At 52.5% G+C, this 20,006-nt stretch overlaps 4 protein-coding genes across 4 annotated transcripts in view; 1 reads left to right on the plus strand and 3 right to left on the minus strand.

Annotated features, from left to right (window-relative positions):
- The window catches only part of LOC131206152 (transcription factor SPT20 homolog), a 37,817-nt gene extending 18,612 nt beyond the window's left edge, over positions 1–19,205 (minus strand). The window contains exon 1 of the mRNA XM_058198584.1: positions 19,127–19,205. Coding sequence (XP_058054567.1) covers positions 19,127–19,205 — 79 coding nt within the window. The remainder of the gene's footprint in view (positions 1–19,126) is intronic.
- LOC131206157 (uncharacterized) lies at positions 276–1,225 on the minus strand. Its single transcript, XM_058198591.1, has 3 exons — positions 913–1,225; positions 613–843; positions 276–539 (listed from the first exon to the last, which is right to left on the minus strand). The coding sequence occupies exons 1-3, from the start codon at positions 1,040–1,042 to the stop codon at positions 391–393; spliced, it is 510 nt and encodes a 169-aa protein (XP_058054574.1). The 5' UTR covers positions 1,043–1,225; the 3' UTR covers positions 276–390.
- LOC131206159 (uncharacterized) lies at positions 2,434–3,601 on the plus strand. The gene is made up of 4 exons (XM_058198592.1): positions 2,434–2,695; positions 2,769–2,860; positions 2,943–3,084; positions 3,157–3,601. Exons 1-4 carry the CDS (start codon positions 2,581–2,583, stop codon positions 3,300–3,302), a joined length of 495 nt encoding a protein of 164 aa, XP_058054575.1. The 5' UTR covers positions 2,434–2,580; the 3' UTR covers positions 3,303–3,601.
- LOC131206156 (uncharacterized) lies at positions 3,660–4,657 on the minus strand. Its single transcript, XM_058198590.1, has 3 exons — positions 4,451–4,657; positions 4,143–4,382; positions 3,660–4,074 (listed from the first exon to the last, which is right to left on the minus strand). The coding sequence occupies exons 1-3, from the start codon at positions 4,578–4,580 to the stop codon at positions 3,917–3,919; spliced, it is 528 nt and encodes a 175-aa protein (XP_058054573.1). The 5' UTR covers positions 4,581–4,657; the 3' UTR covers positions 3,660–3,916.
- Positions 19,206–20,006: the final 801 nt, after the last annotated feature.

A 20,006-nucleotide genomic window follows, 5' to 3' on the forward strand; every position in this document is an offset into this window, starting at 1 on the left:
CCTTATCGGCTTGTTTACGTCGCCCGGGCCCCACAGGAACCCGGGGCCGGGCTCGTCGATGTCGATGATGCCACTGGTTACCACTGGAGTGGTCGATGAATAACCAGTAATTACGTGTCTCGGTCGCTGCAGTCCTTTGCCCATTTGCGTCACGACCTGCCACGCCAGCCTGATCGGGTGGGTCGCGCCATCGACTGATTGCGGGATTGCGCTTTCGGATCCTGCGACTGTTCGGACAGAGAACGAGGCGGCCGCGTGTTCCGATAGGTTGCACATGGTGCGAGACACTTTACTCATGACTCCTCATCCGCTCAGCTCATAAATTAGCGTAACATTAAAACTTAACAGCAAACACTGGCAGGGATCGCTCCAGCCCTCGCAGCCTCCCCACTAGCTGTAGCTGGGGTCGTCCGGTTCGTCGCCGAAGAAGAACTTGACCGGTTGGTGGATTTGCTGCTCGATGTCGTCCTCCTCCTTGTACCGGCTGTCGAACACCCGGTACAGGACCACCAACGTGTAGCCAACGTACAGTGGCACCACTGCGTGTGAGAAAATGGGCAGGAACGAGAGGTCAGCGAAAGGATTTCGGGGGGCGAAGTGATTCTCACGTACACAGGAATACGGCAGCCTCGGCGGACAGGATCAGGTCCGCCACGCCACGGCTCCGTAGCCTCCCGAGCAGCTGCACCAGGACCAGGCTCCACTCGACCAGGAAGACGGTCGTGAACGGAAAGATCGCTTCCTTGCGCTCGCAGATCAACCCCAGCAGAAAGATCATCCCGGCGACGATCCAGGCGATCGAGAATATCAGCTGCTCGAGGGGTCGCGATCGGAAGAACGCATCTGGAAAGCGAATTTTCCCCGTTCCCGTTACAATGCTCTTTCGGTGGGCCACCGGCTATTATCGCTTACACTCGCTCGACGAACGCTGCAGCTGGTCACCGCTGACAATACTGGCCACGAAGATGCATCCGAAAAATAGGGCAGCCAGGGCGATGGCGTACCCGTGGGCTTTCACGTACCGCCTCAGCGATCGCTCCATCGCTTGCTATGAGTGTGTGCGGTGGGCTTTTTCGAGTGCGTAGGCCCTACGAGCCCTCCCGACGACGGTGAACCTTTCACAACACGGCACACTTTACGGCGTAACGGGTTCCTGTTCCGAGAGAGCGACTCAACGAAGCACACACGCGCCTCACGCAGCAGCTGTGCGTTCGAACCGGTCAAGCATTCGTTGCTCACTGTGGTTGCCCCGTGCGGCGGCGGTGAGCATAACGGAGCGCACGATCAACCCACCAGACTGCTGCCCCCTTTGTCTCCACCCCGCCCGCCGGGAGGTGCCAGCGCCCGGTGATAATCCCGAAGGCGGCACCACTACCAGCCCGGCCCGAAACGACGACAACAGAACAACGATGACGACAACGGCGCGCTCGGGATATCGTTCCTGAGGCGCAACGCGCAAAACCGCGCCGGAGAGAGGTCAGGCCGCCGCCATCGAGATCAGGTTGCGTACCTTGTTTCTGCTACTCTTCGCTTCGCAAAACGGGCGGCGCTATCTATGTGCGATCAGCGCTAGGGACAGGTTTTGAGGCCTTCCGGGACCCCCAGAGCCACCACACAGCTGTTGCCGCCATGCGATCGGTGCATCATAACATAACACAACCGGTGGGTGCGTAGTGAGAACTGAGATAACGCAATGTGTTTGAAGCCACCGCGAGAAGTTTGAACGAGCGCCGCCTGAAGAATCCCCTGCCTTATCGACCATTCGGGCCTTAGAATCTGGAATCCGAATGTCCGATAAAGCGTGGGGTTCTAACCACTCGGGCGAAGAGAGCAGGACAACCCGTTCAGAGCGCAAAAGTTTGTCGCCTTGACCAACGTCCACTCCGCGCGATCGGTGCTGGGGGATGTTCTATTTAAAAATGATCCCCCGAACGGCCGAACTGGCGCGGCCCGTTTTTATGGGATTTGTTATGAAATTGAGTATTGTGTCGGTTTGACGAAAACAACAATTCCCCGACGGGGTCCTTGCATGTGACACCATTTCGAAGAAGAGCGATCGGTGGCGTGGCGCGTTAAAATCACCCATTGAAGCGTCAGTGTGTCACTCCTTAGATTAGATTATCGTCATCATGGCTTAGAGTGTCCCTTTACAAACCCCGAGTACGCCAGCAGCTTATCGCGGCTTATCGTTGAAAACGGAACCGATGCACGGGCGCGGACATGTTTCATGAAAGCGCGATCGATAGATCGGTTGGTTTTGAAATATTTCAAGAACAATCAGCCGCCGAGCGTCTGATCGTGAACTGAACTCCCGAACGCTGGGCTATAGACATCCGCCACCGGCCGATCGACGGCGGTTGTTCCGGACCGAACAAAACGTCAGACTGTTCTGTTTAGTAAATAAAGTTTTACTTAACCGCTGTGCGTGATCGCGGACGTGATGAGTGCTCGCTTCGCACCGATCCGGTAGCCCCCCTCACACACCGGAGAGCAGTAGAATAGTGAGCGATCGTGATCGTGTTAGAATAAAGGCTATAAAGTTTTCATCCGCGTCCGCAGCTTCCGACGGTCTCGATCGCGATGGACAAATACTTGCGGTTGTTCATCAAGTACCAGGTGTACACGATCGTGATGTTCACGTCGCTTATGATCGCACTCTTCACTCCCGTCCTGGCGCACCACGATGCAAACAGCAGTGAGTACCGCACGGGGCGATCCTCCGTTAGATGGGTGGTGCCGGAAGCTAACCAATCCGTTCCGTGTTTCAGTCGAAGACCTGCGGCTCGGCGGAGTGACGGCCGTAATGTTTGCCAGCGGCTGGTTTACGGCGACCGTTTTTCTCGTGGTCGCCATACACAAGGTAGGAGAGGAACGGTGGGGTGGTCGATTCCATAACGTCCCTTTCCTTTACGAGCCCCCCTCTTTCTTATCGCTTGTTGCAGGAGGACAAACGCTGCATATATCCGTACGCGTTCATGTTCGCGCTGGATCTCGTTTTGTTGATATTACGCGAAATCTATGTCATGATCATCGGGGACTTTTTGCTCGAACTGTGGAGCATTAAAATCACGGTGGTGCTGATGAGTAAGTTATTGGTGCGGTCATTGCGATCCCCGTTCTTCCCCATTCTAATGTCCGATCGTTTTCCCCTCCCAGCGGTACCGTACGTGACGGCCAGTTTGCTGGCCCTGCACCGGCTGTACACCGTCGATCCGATCGTCACGCAGCGCAGCGAAGGATTCGTGCGCTTCGAACGGAACGAAACCAGTGAACCGACTCAGGTGGTGCAGTCGTCCGCCTGAGGTGGAGATCACCCGCTGCGGGGGGGGGGTCCTGACTGAAAGAAGTGCAATCGATAGCTAGGCTCTGTGTGCGCGTTTGAGCTTGAACCGCGTGTGTGTCTGTTCCACGCGGTTTTGTGGAACTAAAACATTAGCAATAGGACGACGACGACGGGGAAGACGGGGAAGAGCGGCCAAATTACCTCACACGTAGATCGCCAATGATTGCCAGCTAACTGGATTAATTAAGTGTTGCGTTCAAACTACCAAATCGTGCTCTGCTGTGGTACGTGTACTAATAAAAGGCGTTTTGTATCTGATTGACTGATTAAACCACGGAGCGGAACGGATGTTTCGGATGATCCGGGTGCACCGGGGACAACGGGGATCGTTTGTTTACTGGGCCCCTAGTTTGGGTACCACTGAGGCCACTGTATTTAACGCTATCAATCGTGAGAACGGTATGTGGTAGTTGTGAGCAGTAAACACGTCGCCGCCTGTTGATAACGATTTCGACGCAAGCCTCGCAAGCTGCAATCTAGCGCTAACGCGTTCTTGGAAGCCTTCCACTCGGTAGATCTAACTGCTCAAAATGGAGGAATTAATTTAATGGAAGCCCGGCCCAATGACTAGCCTTATTCTACTAGAAGCTCGTCCGCTTCTTCCTCGACCGTGATCGGGTTCTGGATGCCGTTGTTGAACCGAATAAAGTTGGAGCCCGGCTCCGGCTTCGGATCGGTACTGAACAGTCGCGAGAGGGCAATCAACGTCATCAGCAGGTAGCAAGTGATGTCTGCAACATAAATCGCAATGGTTTTTCTTTTTGGAACGAAACCGGCCCCCGTTGAAGCCAAAACTTACACAACGTTACAAACGCAGAGGGCAAGTTTGTAAACACCATCGAGTAGAAACGTTTGTCGTGCCACAACATAAGGATGTCTCGGATCGCGATCAGAAACAGATCGATCAGGTACAGTAGCGCGAACGGCAACAGGCACTGCTTGGACTCGCGGTAAACACCGTACAGGAAGGCGGCCCCAGCCCCGAACCACATCACGCCCAGCAGGACTGCTACGGCGCCCATGAAGCGGTAGTTGTAGTCTACATTGGCAAAGACAGTGGTAAGCGGGCAGCGTCCGTAACGATCCAGGCCCGTACGCCACACTTACAGTACTCCAACGGGTAGGTGAAGTTGTTCGTGTTGAAGATGACCATAGTGATGAGCACCGAAAACACCAACGTGAACACACCGATCATGTAGCCCTGAAACTTGATGTAGAACCGCAGGTATCGCTCCATGGTGGCCCACCACTAGGGATCGTGGTTTGCGACACTCCGTCTAAGATTCGCACAAAAAACTAACTGCGTTCGCTGTGATGTTGCAGCGCTGGGCGCGGTCGTGCCGGGTCGACTCGGCCGCCACGCTGATAAGAGCTCACTTGGGCCGGCATTTCGCGCTGCACGAAATTGAAAAAAGGGATCAGCGAGAACGGGGCAAGATTGGCCTGATATTCTGCGGAACGGAAACACTCGCGCACTGGGCCCTATCTCAGCGTTTCTCCGAGTTGGAATTTTGAAGGGCACTGATTACGCGTGCCGAGCGCACTCGGCGTTAATTTATGCGTCGGTCCGGTGGCGCGCATGAACCACTTCGGGACCACATTAATGTGCTGGCTAATTACACGGCTAATCCTTTGGGGTCCGAAAACGTGAACCGCTACCAGTTGCTGTGAATACTTAACCAGCCGCCCCACTGCCTTGACACAATGGCCCAACCGGGCCCATTACTTCCCTCGCTCGGACGCGGAGTTGATCAAAGCACAGGACCGGTGCGCCATAAAAGAAAAGGACCAAACGGAGGGTAGCGACGGGCATTAGTCCAGCTGCCTTAATTATGGTCGCTTGGCTTGCTTCTCCCGCTCGCATTATGATATGTAAATCATGGCTCCGCTACCGGTGGCACTGCAAGGAAATGACGGTCATTACTGCCAATTAGGCTAGCCCGTGGGGCGTCCAGTGGCCAACAGGTGGTCCAAACCCAAGTGACCCGGCCCGGCTGACGTCTAATAATTTTACGGTCACCCCAACATCAAGACGGGCGACACGGGAAAGTGGTTTATTGCGCCATCGACTGTTGTTTTCGGCGGGCCGAATGAAAGATTTGTTCTTCACCAATTCTGGGAAGGTCCACTCTGTCGCACGGTTCATCAATCAATCGTGGTTCGTACCATTCGTGGACCATCAAGATGTTGTGGCCTGATAGGTTGTTTGAGGTGCGGTTAATACAATCAAATCGATATCAAGGATAGCGAACGCGAGGATCACACGGGACGGAAGCATACGTTTTACACCATATTTCGGAACGGAGAGAAGCTTGATGATTAGCTTCGAAAAGAAGCATTAGGACTGATACTGCCACCTTCAGTTCCATTCCAACCTGTGTCCTGTGCTTGCCAGTCACCAGTCTGGCAGAAATCGGCACCAGTAGAGACCCCGGAGTTGTGTCAACATTCATCAAATCTTGAGCCCGTGCTCTTTCCGAGCGCATCCGGCCACCATCCGGCATCAACTCCGAGAACTCCGAGGTGGTCGGTGTCCGGTGTCAAACGTATCGAGTGTGCAGTGTCCCGGCAAGTGGATTTCGCTTCGCAGAAAGATACTGCGCCGTTTGATGTGCCCATCCTCCGATGGCAGCCCCGGGCCACGGGCGTATGTAGATACTACTTGGCAGACAAAATTGATACTTCAAGCGGACTCGGCTTCAAGTGGATCGCTGCTGCGGGGATACTTTTTCGCCGAACTGATCCAATGTCGAACTTTTGCTCAAGTTTCTTCATTTAAAGATGGGCATGGGCACATTTACATTTTTGTCCCTTGGACAGACCAGTGAACCCAGGGAGTCCCAGGTAGGACCCGAGTTGACCCCACGTTTTATTTAAAACGTGTTTTTTTGTTTCAAATTGTAACTGCAGAAGACGCAAGATACAAACTTTGATCAATTTATACTTCAGCTTATCAGAACATTAGCATGGCAGTACTGCAGTGCTCGGATCCTAAAAGACGAATTCGAAATCTGCAATCACTGAATGCCGGCACCCGAAGGACGGATTGCATCGAGCATCAATTTCCGTTGGCAAAGTACACTCCAAAAGCATACGGAAGTGGGCGGGTCTTGGCCGCAAACTTACAGAAGCATCGACTGCGCATATTTGCATAATGAATATTATGCACCATCAACAACCTATACGGGGGGGTTCTCGAATGTATGGCAAACCTTCGGATCGACCACGATACGATTTACGAACCTTGGGGTTTTCAGTCCACCAGCAGTGCCTGGAAAGGAGGGAATCGGAATGCCCTTAACACGATGCTTCCTAGGGAGTTCGACAAGATTGTTAACCCATTTATCATGCTTCGGTCCAGCTGTGGGATTGAGTGCGATCTCAACAAGTACTGTCGTAGTGCCCGTATGCGAGCTTCCGAGGATTTCTTCCGGTCCCGCTACTGTACCAGACTCTACGATTCCGCCTCGACACCACCGGGAATTCCATTCCACCGACGGCAGCACAAACCCTCACCGCTGGATGCCGAGGAATTGAAGAATGCCATCCGGAATGATGTAGAACTGAAACGTGACTATCTCGTGGGGTGCGGGAGTGCAGTTGATGTAATCCGACACCGCTGCGTTGTGGCAATATCTCACGATCACTCTTCAGCGGGCGTGGTCACTTGAAAGTCCCGCCATCCCAATCACCACCGGTGAGGATTACACGCATTGCCTGAACTTCATGCGAAAACACTTAAAACGAATTGCTGGGCGGAAGTTTGAAGGACGCACCCGGTGCCGAGTGGCCTAATGGCTCTGGATGCCTGTGAGGGAACAGCGACAATACTGTTCAATAACGGCTAACGGCTACGGCTTGCAGTAAACTTCCTCCGGGCTTTGCGCGAAGTTGCGTACGTGAAAAGTTTCTGCGGGAAGGGGCCAAACAGAGCACCGCCACCTTTTTATTGTGCCACCATCGTCCGCGTCGCGGTTTTAATAATAGCCAGGACTCCCTCACGGTAGGTCTTTTCCATTGTCCGGTAGCAAGCAGAAAAGGAACATCCCCCTCCGAACGGCGCCCGAACGAAAAATGGAACCAGGGACCTGCGCGGAAATCCTGATGGCGCCCCTCGGCCAGCGACCCGTGTCAGACGACAGTTGTTGAAGCCTTCGCGGGTCGTGCTGAAGTGTGTGACGCGTCAAAAGGATTCGCGTGTTCCGTTCGGGGACGTGCTAACGTGCGGGTTGCAAGAACCTCCTGCCTGATGCCCAGGGAATGCAGTTTTCATGCTGGCGCACATACTCGACACTCGGTCCCCGCTCCCGGGTGCCGAGCGCCACGATGATGATGCTGCTTTGTGCAGCGCTTCCTAAAGCCACTGATCCCTTGCGACAGTGCATATGATAATAATGTTTCCGGTTCCTCACCACAAATCCATGTCCAATCGCGGTCCCACGAAGAAACGGAACTATCGTCGGTCGCTCACGGTAGACTTCCGGCAGCTCTCTCTCTCTCTCTCTGGTTTTTAAGGAATTCAAATCGAGGCACCCTGTACGCTGTGGTCGGAGATACGGAGACCAGAGCTCGGAAATGGAAACTTTAATCAACCAAACTGCCGTCGGGCCGCCCGGAGAGTGTCGTTACGGCCTGTCAGTCACTTCTTGGTCACCTCGTGTCTTTTGAAGCGTGCCTCCTTGGGGCGGTGGCTCTCAGAAGGTGATAAAGGCACCCTCCACTTCGGAGCGCTTCTTATGAAAGCTCGCGTAAAAATAGGATGCAAGACAGACTGGAGACTTTGCACAGGTGCATTCGCTGCCACAAGCGACGGAAGATGGAACCATGGCACACACCTGTAGGGGTACGGGCTTAAGGGAGACTTGTAAGGACCGGTGTACCAGTGTCGCTTAAATAGAGTGGTTTGATAAATGGTTCGATCGACGAAGAAACGGACGCTATAAAGATGCTCCGTATTAAACGATATTGAAAATCCATAAAAAGAGAACCGTGTCTTGTAGATTCCAAGCAAGCAGATTGACCGACGTATCGAACCGCCATCGACCGGACACTTGTCACCGATGAAATCCGATAAGAAAAAAACCGGTCGACATAAATACCGCTTCGATGCCATCCCATTCGCTGCCTAATGACCTAATTAATGCTGCCTATTAGTAGATGGTGTGTCGTTCGCCTGTTGGCGGCCAACCGTTGCCCTAAAACCGTGCCACTAAAACGCACACGCAATTTTTATTTTCTTCTTCTATCGTATTCGTATTGAGAAACGGTCCCGGGGGCCGGAAAGTATCCGTGAAGGACGTTCGAAGGTCCCCATTTTTGGTCACCGAAAAAAGGAAACGCTACCCTCTAGCCCCTAAAAACCAACTGACCGTGAGCGGTCCTTTTTTCCCTGGATGCCACCTTCCCGACGGTGACTTTGAGGTGAGCGGTTCAATTCAAGACGGTAAAGTTTATCCACACAGTTGAACAGGACGCGGCGAACGGGCCACTCAAGACTTTTAAATGGACAATTTAAGCCGGGAGCCTGCCCAGCGAGAAGGCTCGGGGAAGTTCCGAGCCGCCAAGAACAGCTTGCTGGTTGGTTTCGTCGCGGGTGCGCTTTATCCGGTGAAACAGTTTGCGACCCTCGACCCTGGTTCCGGACAATTCCACTCCGTCCCCGTCTCCTCCGTTCAGACTACTCGAAGTTGGCAACATTTCCGGGTCAGCTTCCCAGCTCGTTTGCATAACAATGGGGCCGGTTCGCGTGGGGCTCAACACATAACCGTGCGCGACACCGTGAAAAGGTGGCTTCCTAATGTCACCGGAATTTAATGAATTTCGATCGGCATCGTTCAGGTTGCACCCGGCGGCGAGGCACAAAATTACATCAAGAATTTTGCCGCGAGACGGGAACTGAGCAGCTGGCTGGCCACCATAATTATAAAACATGTAAAATAATTTCATTACATGACAGCGAACCGAAAATTAATGCAATCAACCCGCGACGGCAACCGTCGGTGGGCCACGTCAAAGGACGCGATTCTTGACGTGTACCATTCCCGTACGTCGTCGTTCGAAGGTGTTCCCCGTGGCCTCGAGGCGTCTTCGCGTAACGACGATGGACGAGCGTCCTTCTTTGACGGTTGGCAACGGGCCACGCGAAACCCAGACTCTCGTTCTTCGTTCCCGCAGTTCGCTGTCGATTTTGGGTACCGCTCCGGGGGTGTTCGAATTTTCGTCCGATGTCCATATCCGAAAAGTTTCGTATTAAACTTTGGCCGAGATTTGCTGCTGGCTTTTGGGTAAACTTTGCCCGCGCAGTTCGAAAACTAATCGAAGCACAATCCGTGGTATGTGGCAACTTTTTCGTTGTGTCCATGTCCGGGGAGCTTGTGCCGCCGAAAGCGACCATCCGCGAACGGACAGCGTGTGTTTGCTGGTGGTAATTGTTGGCAAACAGCTACGGCCAAGTGCCAAGTAGTTGTAGGGGCCGTAATCACTTCAGCGTAACACTTCGGTGTTAATGCGACACACTTCACGCACCCCTTGGCTGACTGGCTGGTGGGGCCTGCGGTGACACCCCAAAATTGACCATTAAAGCCTTGTTATCACGTCGTCCTTTAACTGCACCCATACATCCTTCTGCAACAAATTGGGGTTTCGGTGCGTGTTTCACTATCACCAGACCACATAAAAACTGGGCCTGGCCCGAACCGGGGCAGTCCGAATCCCGAGTGGGTCTCGTCCTTGTCGTCGTTGCCGGAAAAACTAAATTAGTAAATGTGCTGGCCCCTTTCCACCAAACCGGACCCCATTTGGGGAGCGGCTTAACGGCTTCATTTTTGGGCCACACCAGACAGTGGGAGAGACGGGTCTCGCACCTTGGCCGGAATCGGAAACGGAGCTCGTTCCGAGGGGCTGTGTGCTGGTGGGTTGGGAAAATGATTACGCTGCCGGATTAATTGGCAGTCGATAGTGTAACCTGGGGGGATGTTTTGCCCTAATTGAAAGAGTTTGAAACGACCCAAAACCACAAAGGACGTCGGGCAATCGGGAGGAACGCTGCCAGTTCGCCAGAACTATGTTTCGATAACTCATTCGCGGTCGAGTCGATAGAATGCAGATAGTTTGCCGAAGAGGATTTAACCTGCCCCGATAGGATCCAATCGAACAGTTGTAGTGCGTTCGATTTATTCACCATTTTCTTACTCAGGCCAGCTGCCAGGAACGATTCCTGTTTGCTCCGCTTGTGGTAAGCCGATGAATTTCGCTACAGTTTTGTTTGTTTTGCTAGCAAAACAGCGACCCACGTTGTCGATTCATGCGACGATTGAAATTCTTCGGTCTGGTACCGAAGCAATTGATCCACTTTCTCTACTTACGATGCGAAAGTACGAAAACATCGTGCGAATCGCTGGGTTCTTCGCATTTGATGTTTAAATGTCACAAATGGGATATATTTTGGCTTCGTTTTCTGCTTCGCCCGAGCGCTCTCTTTAACTTTTACCCGCGCGTTTTCTTGCGCAATAAGCCCGCGGGGCCAGCACATGGCGACATCATGAGAACGCGACGAAAGTCAATTGATTTCCCAAACGTGCGCCACGCCACGGTGGTGCGCCGATGGTTTTCCTGCCTTCCGCAGTCCGTCCGTCCGTCCAAAGGCAAACAAATTAAATTTCATTCGATCATATAAACCATTCCCGGAGGCCTGCGCGTGTGTGCCCCGATGTTGGGTTGGGTCGCAGCACCCGACACGACGACGACGGCCGATTGGAATCGAGGAATCGTACCCCGAAACCTCGGAGCTCCGATAAGCCGCCGAGCGCCCCCCGCCATTACATCATTCCGGAGAGGCCATAAAATGGAGGTGGTGGTTCCTTCCTGCTCCAGCAGATCGGAGCCCGTTTGCTGTTGTGGTTTGATCAAATCAAGGCTCAGCAGTTGTGCAGCATTTTAGTGTTTCAATAAGCAGCTGTTTGCGATTTAAATGTTTTAAATTGATATTAAATTTCATTTAAATCCCTCCACAGCGCACGGTGGTATCCAGTTCGTCGCCACTGCGTGGTGACCACCCGGCGTTCCATTACCCCGTGGTGAACGCGAACGGGAGGACCCCAGTTTACCACGGGGTGCAGAGTCAGTCATGTGAAGGCTATTTTGTGCACTCAACAGTAAAATGCGGGGTGCGAAATGGGGAAAAACACGGTACCCGATGAAATGAAAAAAACCCGGCGAACCCGGCGAGCCAAAAGGAGAACGGGCTAAACCGGGAAGAAAATTAAGTGCCACATCCTTTACCGCGAACGGCGGAGCCGCGAAAGAAGACGGAGCGTACGGTGCACGGTAAAAAGGATATGAAAATGTTAATGGATTTCCGCTAGTTGCTGACGCCGGGGCGCCAACCTTGTGGCTGTGGCTCCCACGGCATCCGTTCGTGGCTAAAAACGGCCGGTACCGATTCCAAGAAACCCCCTTGCCCGTGGCTCAGAGTTTAGCGAATTCAAACGAAGAACCTGCTTCGCGATGCATTGACACCAAGACTGCCGCGAATGGGGCCGGCCGGGAGCGAATAAAAACCTCTCGCGACCTAGTTCCAGCCGACCGAACCGAAGAACCGAACTACTCCTCGGCGGGATGTTGCCGTATAAAGTCCGAGACATTTGTAGCCGATCACAATGTTACGATGTTGGCCAACCAGCCGGACGCAGGCCAAGAGAAGCTAACATAAACAAACGATAATTGGGACAGCGAAAGTTGAAAACTCATTTCGCCAGCAGCCCCAGCGCGAAACTTCTGTCCATCTGTCCGAGACGCTGTGCGGCAAAAGCAAATGTTCCGGAGATCGGACGAACCACGGCCAAGTGTTGCGTGTGCAGGGGGCGAAAATGTACGTTTTGACACTTTGTTCAACACTCACGCGCGACGTCCAATCGCATTTAATGGCCAGCCCCGGTGGTGGAGAATGAGATGAATTTAAGCAAAATTAACGATCTGCGCGCGGCTCACGAAAACGTTTGTGAAGGCCTTTGCCCTGGCCTCCCAGCGTGTGTTTTGGTTGATTCATTTTTAAAGAAACGACCAAATTGAAATGCCAAAAATTGGGACCGTAAGGACATCGGCTTGGGATTAATTAGATTAGGAAAGTTACCCGAACAGAAGTCGGGAGCAGATGGAGACGCCTGGTCGTCGGTGTTCTCGCCCGAAACTCGCGCGCCAGACGGATGACGGAGTGCACGAATTTGTTGTTTTGCCCCAATTCGAACGTCCACTGTGAGGTGTAAGAGCGGGGCCATGGGGGGCTGGCTGTGCGGAAAACACGCGTTGGCCAAACACGGAGCCGGAGGGCCGCACATTCCTCCATTATTCACACCATTCTCGGCGCGATTCTTTGTGGCGGGAGTTCAGCAGCGAAATTGGACCAATTTTGCGTCGCACCGCGAATTGTGTAAGCCACTGTTCCAACCCGGGCCCGGGCCCCGGACTATTTGAATGTCTACCCTGCGCGGGAGCCCAACACCTTTCCGCGTCCAAACGGTGATCGTGGAATGGCACACGACGAGTTCTGAAGGAAACAAATGCGCCGCCATCCACGCCATGATGGAGCCACACAGATCACATCATTACCTGGGGGGGCTGCGGCAAACGAAAACAACCGAGGGCTGATTTATTCACTTACTTTTTCTTCTACTTTTGAGGTCGCTAAGGATCTCGCGTTCTCCGGTCTCCGCTCTTGGCCTCTGGCTGGCGGATAAAGTAATGGTGACCTCTTCCATTCAAAGCAACCGTATGGTGTTGGCACATAAATCACAGCCCTCGAGGCGGCCGCTGGCCCGACCAAAAGAAGCTGGTTCCGTAGCCTTATCACCGTGTACCTTTTCGGTGCTCTAACGATCCGACCTCCTCGTCCGTCAAGGTACTGCCGTCGAACGTGGCGACCGAACGACATTATTTCCATTCATTAAGCACCGGGAATGGGTAATCGAATCACAGCTGTGCGGCGAGACATCGGAAAAGGATACACCACCGTCGCCGACGCAAGGATTCCACTGCTCGAATGCCGAGTCGCCAGGACCATTAAGTGAGCAACGGGACCCGCTCGGGGGCGCTGAGAACTTTGTGCTGGGATTAAAAATAGCTCACACTGCGCCGCGTCTCGTTATGCTCATTTGCCGTACCGATTTTCTTTTCACTTCTCAACACCGGCACCGGCCGGTAGCAAACGTTCAGTCTTTGCTGCTGATATTTTCCCTCTTTACGGGAGAGCCTTGCCACCCAGTTACGGAAAACCCCCAACGTGTAAAGGACCGTGAAGAGCACATCGCCTTGAGGCGCGTGCTCCTTTTAGTCCGCTTCCGCCTTATCTTGGCCCAGGTTCCGAATTGTTTTATTCTCTCTGGAGGAAGCCAAACGGAGGAAGCTATTCAGTAAATTTAGATACGACGTTCTCGGAGTGGCACAAAAATAGAACCGAGCTTCCCCCGGAGGAGGGACGACGACGAAAGCCGCCGGTATGCTGTAAGAAAGTTTACTTCAAAGCTCTTGCGAGCAGGTTTTTTGTGTGGTCTGAGCAACGGTGGCCCCATTTCGGGCCAACCAACTCATAGACTCGTAAGCGAGCAGCATCATGAGCATTTTATCGATCGAACGCCAGTTCGCTATGGGACCACATTACGTGGACCACAACCCAACCATCCGCGCCCCGGGTACGGTAGGTTGAATGTAATTAAAAACTCTTCCCCAACCGAAATTAATCATCCATTCAGCAGCCCGCGCCGACGGTTCTAACTGTGTGTGCCTTGCCGGTGACGACGTCCCGATGGTTGGTTGGCACGGCATGGCGAAGACAAATCGATCGCAAAGTGTGTCGCTGAAAGATTGGCAACATCGTCTCGCAAAACTTTTACGACCGAAGCAAAAATCGATTTCTTGTGCCCGCCGCCCACGGACAGACAACTTTGCGGTCATAAAAGCGCGCTTTTTGCGCTGCCGTTTTTTCGCGTTATTATTTTGCTCCGAACCACGAGCGCAAAAAAGCGCAAAACTTGCAGAAAGCGATAAATGGGATGATATTTTAATTTCTTTATGCCAACCGCGACACCGACCGGCGAGAGGGGCTCCACACTCAACATGCTTGGGCCACCTGCTGCTGCCGCTGCCGCGGCTGCTAATAATTTAGCGACATTTTGAGCAAAAGTATTTTATAACACAAGTTAGTTCGCACCACGAGCTTCACCGGCGTGATTGTGACCGCTTTGCTGTGAAAATGTTTTCCAATGCTCGAAAGTTCGCTGTGGAAAAGAGTTCCATTTTTTCCCCGTGTACCGGGGAGGATTAGCCGTAACAAAAGGTGTTGTAGTTTTTATCACCATCATCCGCGGATGGTGACGACCAACCGTTCCACGCAGAACCACTCCCGAAGGACCCCCGTCCGTTTGAGCATAGTTGTGCTAACAAACATTTTCCATTCCACCAAAAGTTACTTCCGAACCGGGCTGCTGCCGACCCCAATGTGTAGAGCGATAAATCCGAATCCGAAAGATACACTTCGCTGCACAAGGACCCGCGCGGCGTGAGTTGTCGTCCTGATGGACGGCTAAAAATAACTTGCCGATAGTTTTATTGCCCCCCATACTCGTCCGGGTCCGGGCTCCACCGGAGAGTGTCATTGTAGCATCGGTTGGATAATTTAATTTTTCCTTCCATCCGCTGGCCAATGCTGTGTCTCTCGAGTCCCCCCGGTTTGACCTTTCGCGTGCCAGTCTTGTGCCGCGCTTCGGAATTCTCCTTCGTTCACTGACGTCAGCATTCCCCGCAGGAGAGTTTCCCGATTGGCGCAAGCGACCGGCCACCGGCAACCGGCGTTATAAATGACCATTTTATTATTAAATCGAGGAGGCTGCAGGCGGTTGTTATCTTGTAAACAAAATGAACATGAATTTGCAAACATGTAAACATGTAAAATTGGTTGCATAAAACAAAAGACATTAACAATATTTACGACACTGGCCAGCGGGACCATTGGGGGCCGGTGAAGCGTAATGAAGTTGGTGAAAATGGTAGGAAAAGTATGGCTTGGTGTGAGTGACCGCTCGCTCCTCTCTCGAGTGAATAATTGATCGTACGCACGAGGGGTCCCCTCAAGATTGAGGGGCCTCAACATATCCAGCACACTTCATACCAATCAACCCCAGAAGAAGACAACAACGGCAGTGACAACGGTGCTGGCTGTCGCTGGCCCATAGCAACAGAGAAGCGGTCCGAAGCCCGGACCAGCTGTGTGTCCTTCGTTCGTCCTTCCCCAACTCGGTCACTATTCGGTCGCCCCAGAGGGAGTGAAAGCCGATACGAAACAACTTTTCGATCGAACCGAACTCTGCCGGACCGGGCGGGTGAACATTTTCATGTAAATGTCATGAATTTCTAAAACCGATCCGATACGATTAGCGTGCGAGCGTGGCACTAAGTGCGGCAACCCGTCACGCTGCTGGTGACGTGCGACGAAGGAACCCGAGGGGCCGAAAAGTTCTTGGAAAGTTTTTAATAACATTTTCACCATCGAATTTTCACCGAGGAGCCGATGTGGCGCGCTCACTGTTTAATTCATTTTCCAAAATTCCCACGGCGAAGATAAGAGCATAACGAATTGGTACACCAACCCCCCCAACCCACACGCATGTGATGATTTATGTGGACACCCCGGTTCCGGGGTATCCGATCGTAGATAAACACTGTACACGAAAGCGGCGGCCACCGACACCGAAATATACATTAACAATAAATTACCGGGCGCCTTCATGCTCGGCGCCTGAACCACTGAAGAGGCACTGAAAGCAAATGGGCGGCCAATGACACTGAAAGTGAGTCGGTGGCCAACTCCTGGATGCCAACGCACAAAGGAGCTTAAGAAATCGTGCGCCCTGCAGCAGACGTGCGAACGTGTCCCGAAAGCGAGCGAACTTCGCTTTGATCTTCTTCACGCGAAACCCGTTCGACGGTGTTGGCACGTCACCGGGCACGTGGCACCGCACCGCAGCTGAAGGGCTTCAACGTGTTGGGCCACAAACCCGCAACAGGGCTCCGGTTGCGGTTGCTCCGAACGGTGGGGCTACCACCGACCGATTGTTTCACTCTCGACTGACGGTGTCGAAAGTGCCCCGCCGTTTGAATGCCGTTCGAAAATCTCAAGATGCCCCAATCAGCAAAACGAGCCGCGGTGGACCTCATTAATCTTCGCTTACACTGTCGGAAGACAAATTGCGAGTCCTCGTGCCCTCGGTGGTGGGCACCATCTTCAAGGGCCGGTGTACCAAAAATGAGTTATGTCGAAGGGAACGAAGGGGGAACCCGTTCCATCCTTCCGAAGGACCCAACAGCACCACTCCAAACTAATTAAAAATAAAAAAACCCCGATCGTCTCGTTGGCCCCCAAATGAATCCCAAACCATTGGCGGCGCGCTTCTCTTATCGGAACAATAAATTTTGCTCTGCTGCTGCATAAAGACTGCAATTTGTTAGAAACATTCAGCGCCGCCACTCAACGTTTAAAGCTTTTTGGGGACAACGAAAGAAAAGTCCGTGCCGAAATGTGAAACGAAAATCAATCCTTTCTCGTTTTCGGTCCGTTTTGTGCTTCATCATCCAGTGGGCACACCGGGCTCATGGCGCCAAGGCGCCTCTACTTCACGCTTCTCGGACGCTGATTTATGAGGATTTCCGCTGATTTATGGTTTCCTCCGAGTTTAGCCCCGTGTCGTGCCGTGTGCGTCGTGACACTCATCGTACGGACGGCGGGGATTCTCCAGGACACGCAACGCTCGGTGCGCCGGGGACGGCAATAACCAATGAAACGTGAAACAGATAGCATACGGACTGGGGCAAGACCGTGGGGACATTGCAGCAACAAAAGCACAGGTACTTAGGTCCTCCGCTTCGGCTCTTAAGCGATCAGCCCGCTTTTTTTGCTTGCCACCATTAACGGTGCTCATGATTGACGCCGATCATCTTCTCCGGTGACATCTTTATCGGGGCGTTTTTAGCATCCCGCTTCAGCAACACCCATTAATTCATGCAATCCCTGCAGCAACAGGTTTCCATTGGGTCCTTAACATCGCTCGAATGCTCGATTGGGACCATTAACGGCAAGCCACGGGGTGAGTTGCAAAACACGTTCAATGCTCGTGGTGTTTGGCGGACCAACTTTTCTGTCGTTGTGCCCTCACTCTGCTGGGTCGGTCATTTAAAAGTGTGGCACAAAAGTTTGTTGAAAATATTCCACGCTGCTGCTGCGTGGCACCAAAAAAAAAACACGGCATCGATCGGAAAAGGGCCACCTGGGACCGACATTTATGGACCCCGCGGTCATTACTGCTCCGTCTTCCATTACCTGGGAAAACTCCTGTCCGGTCACATTAAGGAAAACTTAGCCCGGGCCGGTTTAGTCGGTGGCTCGCGGTGGACTTTCCGCGAAGCTAACCTTTGCAGCTACCGAAAAGAAGGACGACCCGAAAAACACCCGTCATCAATAAAGCAATTTGCACACAGTTTAACTGCACACCCTGCGGCCCGCCATCCGGGGTTTTTCAGGGGCGGGTGAATTTCATTATGCGTTTGTTTTGATCGCCACCGTGATCCATCGGTCAATTACGGGGCTGCGGGCGTGCGATGTGAGCCAGGACACAGGACTCGCCACCATTTGCCACTTCATAATGGGGCACTGGGAAATACTTGAGCCGATAAAATATGGTGGATTCCAATAAGCTCGCCGGAACAGCTCGAGCTGATACCGCCGGGCCGGGCACAGGTTTATCGATTAAGCCCGGCAAACAGCCGTAATAAAAATACATGCGCGTCAGTCAATTAAAACACTTCATTTACGAGTTGGCCACACAAAATGGCCTCAAACCCGGGAAAGCGTGTGACGGAAATGTTTGTTACTGAATGCCCGAATGACGGCTGCGAATTCAATCGTCACCAATGCCCGCCGCGTTCGAAAGCGGATAATGAAAAGAGGCACCATTTGTGGTCGAAGGCGACGAACGGTTCCGTTCGAAAAGGTGTTGGCTACAGTGTAACTACCCATAGTTACAACATAACTAGCACGCAACACGACTAGCCATGCGGAAACGTTGTCCACAATTCACGCACCACCAGCCCGGAATTCTCCGAAGCTAAGCCTATCATCCGCAAAAGGTGCCAGATTTTCACGCGGAGGCGCGGAGCACTGTAAATTGATTTGCCGGACATCGTATGGATGTATCGTATAGCGAAGCGCCTGCGGGAGTCCCGCGCTGCATTCCCGGAACCCTTCGGAAGGATGTGTTGCCTTGCCCCGATTGACTGCACGCTTTAGTAAACACATCAAAATAATCCACCAAAAATAGAAGGATCCTTTTATCGTTCGGTTTCCAAACAGTTCCCCGCACCGCACCTGCCATGCCTGTCCGTGGCCTGTTTCGGTGCGATGATGGCACTGCCGATGGATGGTTGCCTTCCCATCAGACGTCGCCGTCGGGGCGATGGTCCCCACGGTCGATCGATCGAACCGACGAATTCTTCCACCTCGTTGGCGGCAGGATGGATCGATTTAAGCATTGAAAACATTAATTTGTCGAGGATACGGGACTCGCCACCCGGCCGAGGCAAAGTTTATGGGAGATAAATTGTGAAAAGACTGCGCGAGACGGCGAGATGGATGGATCCGGACCGGACCGAGTCGGATTAAGAGCTCGCCGCTAAGACTTTACCACCGAAAAACCGGTCGGACGGGGAAACGTAACACATTCGCTGCTCGGTGCTACTTACTATGGCCGCTCTTCTTTCCGTTCGATTTGCTCTTATTTTTCCTCGGGTAAAGATGAATCTTGCTCTGTCCGCATCCCATTCTGTGGCACTGTTAGTGGTTGGCTCTCTTCTCCCTTTGCTTCCCTTTTTGGCTCTCTCTCTCTCTCTCTCTCTCTGGCACACACTCTGGTGCTTCACACTTGCACGAACTTTTTAAGAACACCTAGCAAAGGACGAACCTCATGTCTCCTTCGCCGTACGATCCATTTGCGGGCCACTTGAGAAGCTTTTCAGTACACAACTTCAGGTTCAACTCTTCACTTTTGCTTCTTCTGGAGCAAAACCTCATAAACACTGAACCATTTATGTTCACTGCATTCGCTTCGCTTTATGTCGCACTATTCAACCTACAACAAATGGGAATATGATATTAAAACGGACGGGTACACTTGGGGAAACTAAACTGAAAATCACAAGCATTCCGCTGGGAGCTCACGAAGAACATGAACAAGGGCACGTTTAACATTCTTTGCGATACGATCACCATTCAACTTGCTCTTCATTTCTATAAATTCTTTCTCAAATATTCGGCTTCCTCCTGCACTCAACTTTTCGTTTCATATCCCCAACACTTTCATTGCGGCCTGCAAGTTCCTGCAACGAGAGACAGAGAATTAAAAATGTATTAATCAAAGAGCATGCACATTTTATGCGTACTTAAATAGAACCTCAGTGGCAGCGTGGCGTGGCAGTTATCAATGCCAAATTTGTCGAACGCCAGCACTCTCAACCGACACCGGCCGGTACAATGACCATTCAGCGCGCGAAATGGAAAATTAATTAATCATCTCGCTACGATTATTTAATTGAATTCACCAACACCAACCGGGCGGCCCATTAA

The sequence above is a fragment of the Anopheles bellator genome, chromosome 1 (genome assembly GCF_943735745.2).
Source record: "Anopheles bellator chromosome 1, idAnoBellAS_SP24_06.2, whole genome shotgun sequence".
Taxonomy (NCBI): domain Eukaryota; kingdom Metazoa; phylum Arthropoda; class Insecta; order Diptera; family Culicidae; genus Anopheles; species Anopheles bellator.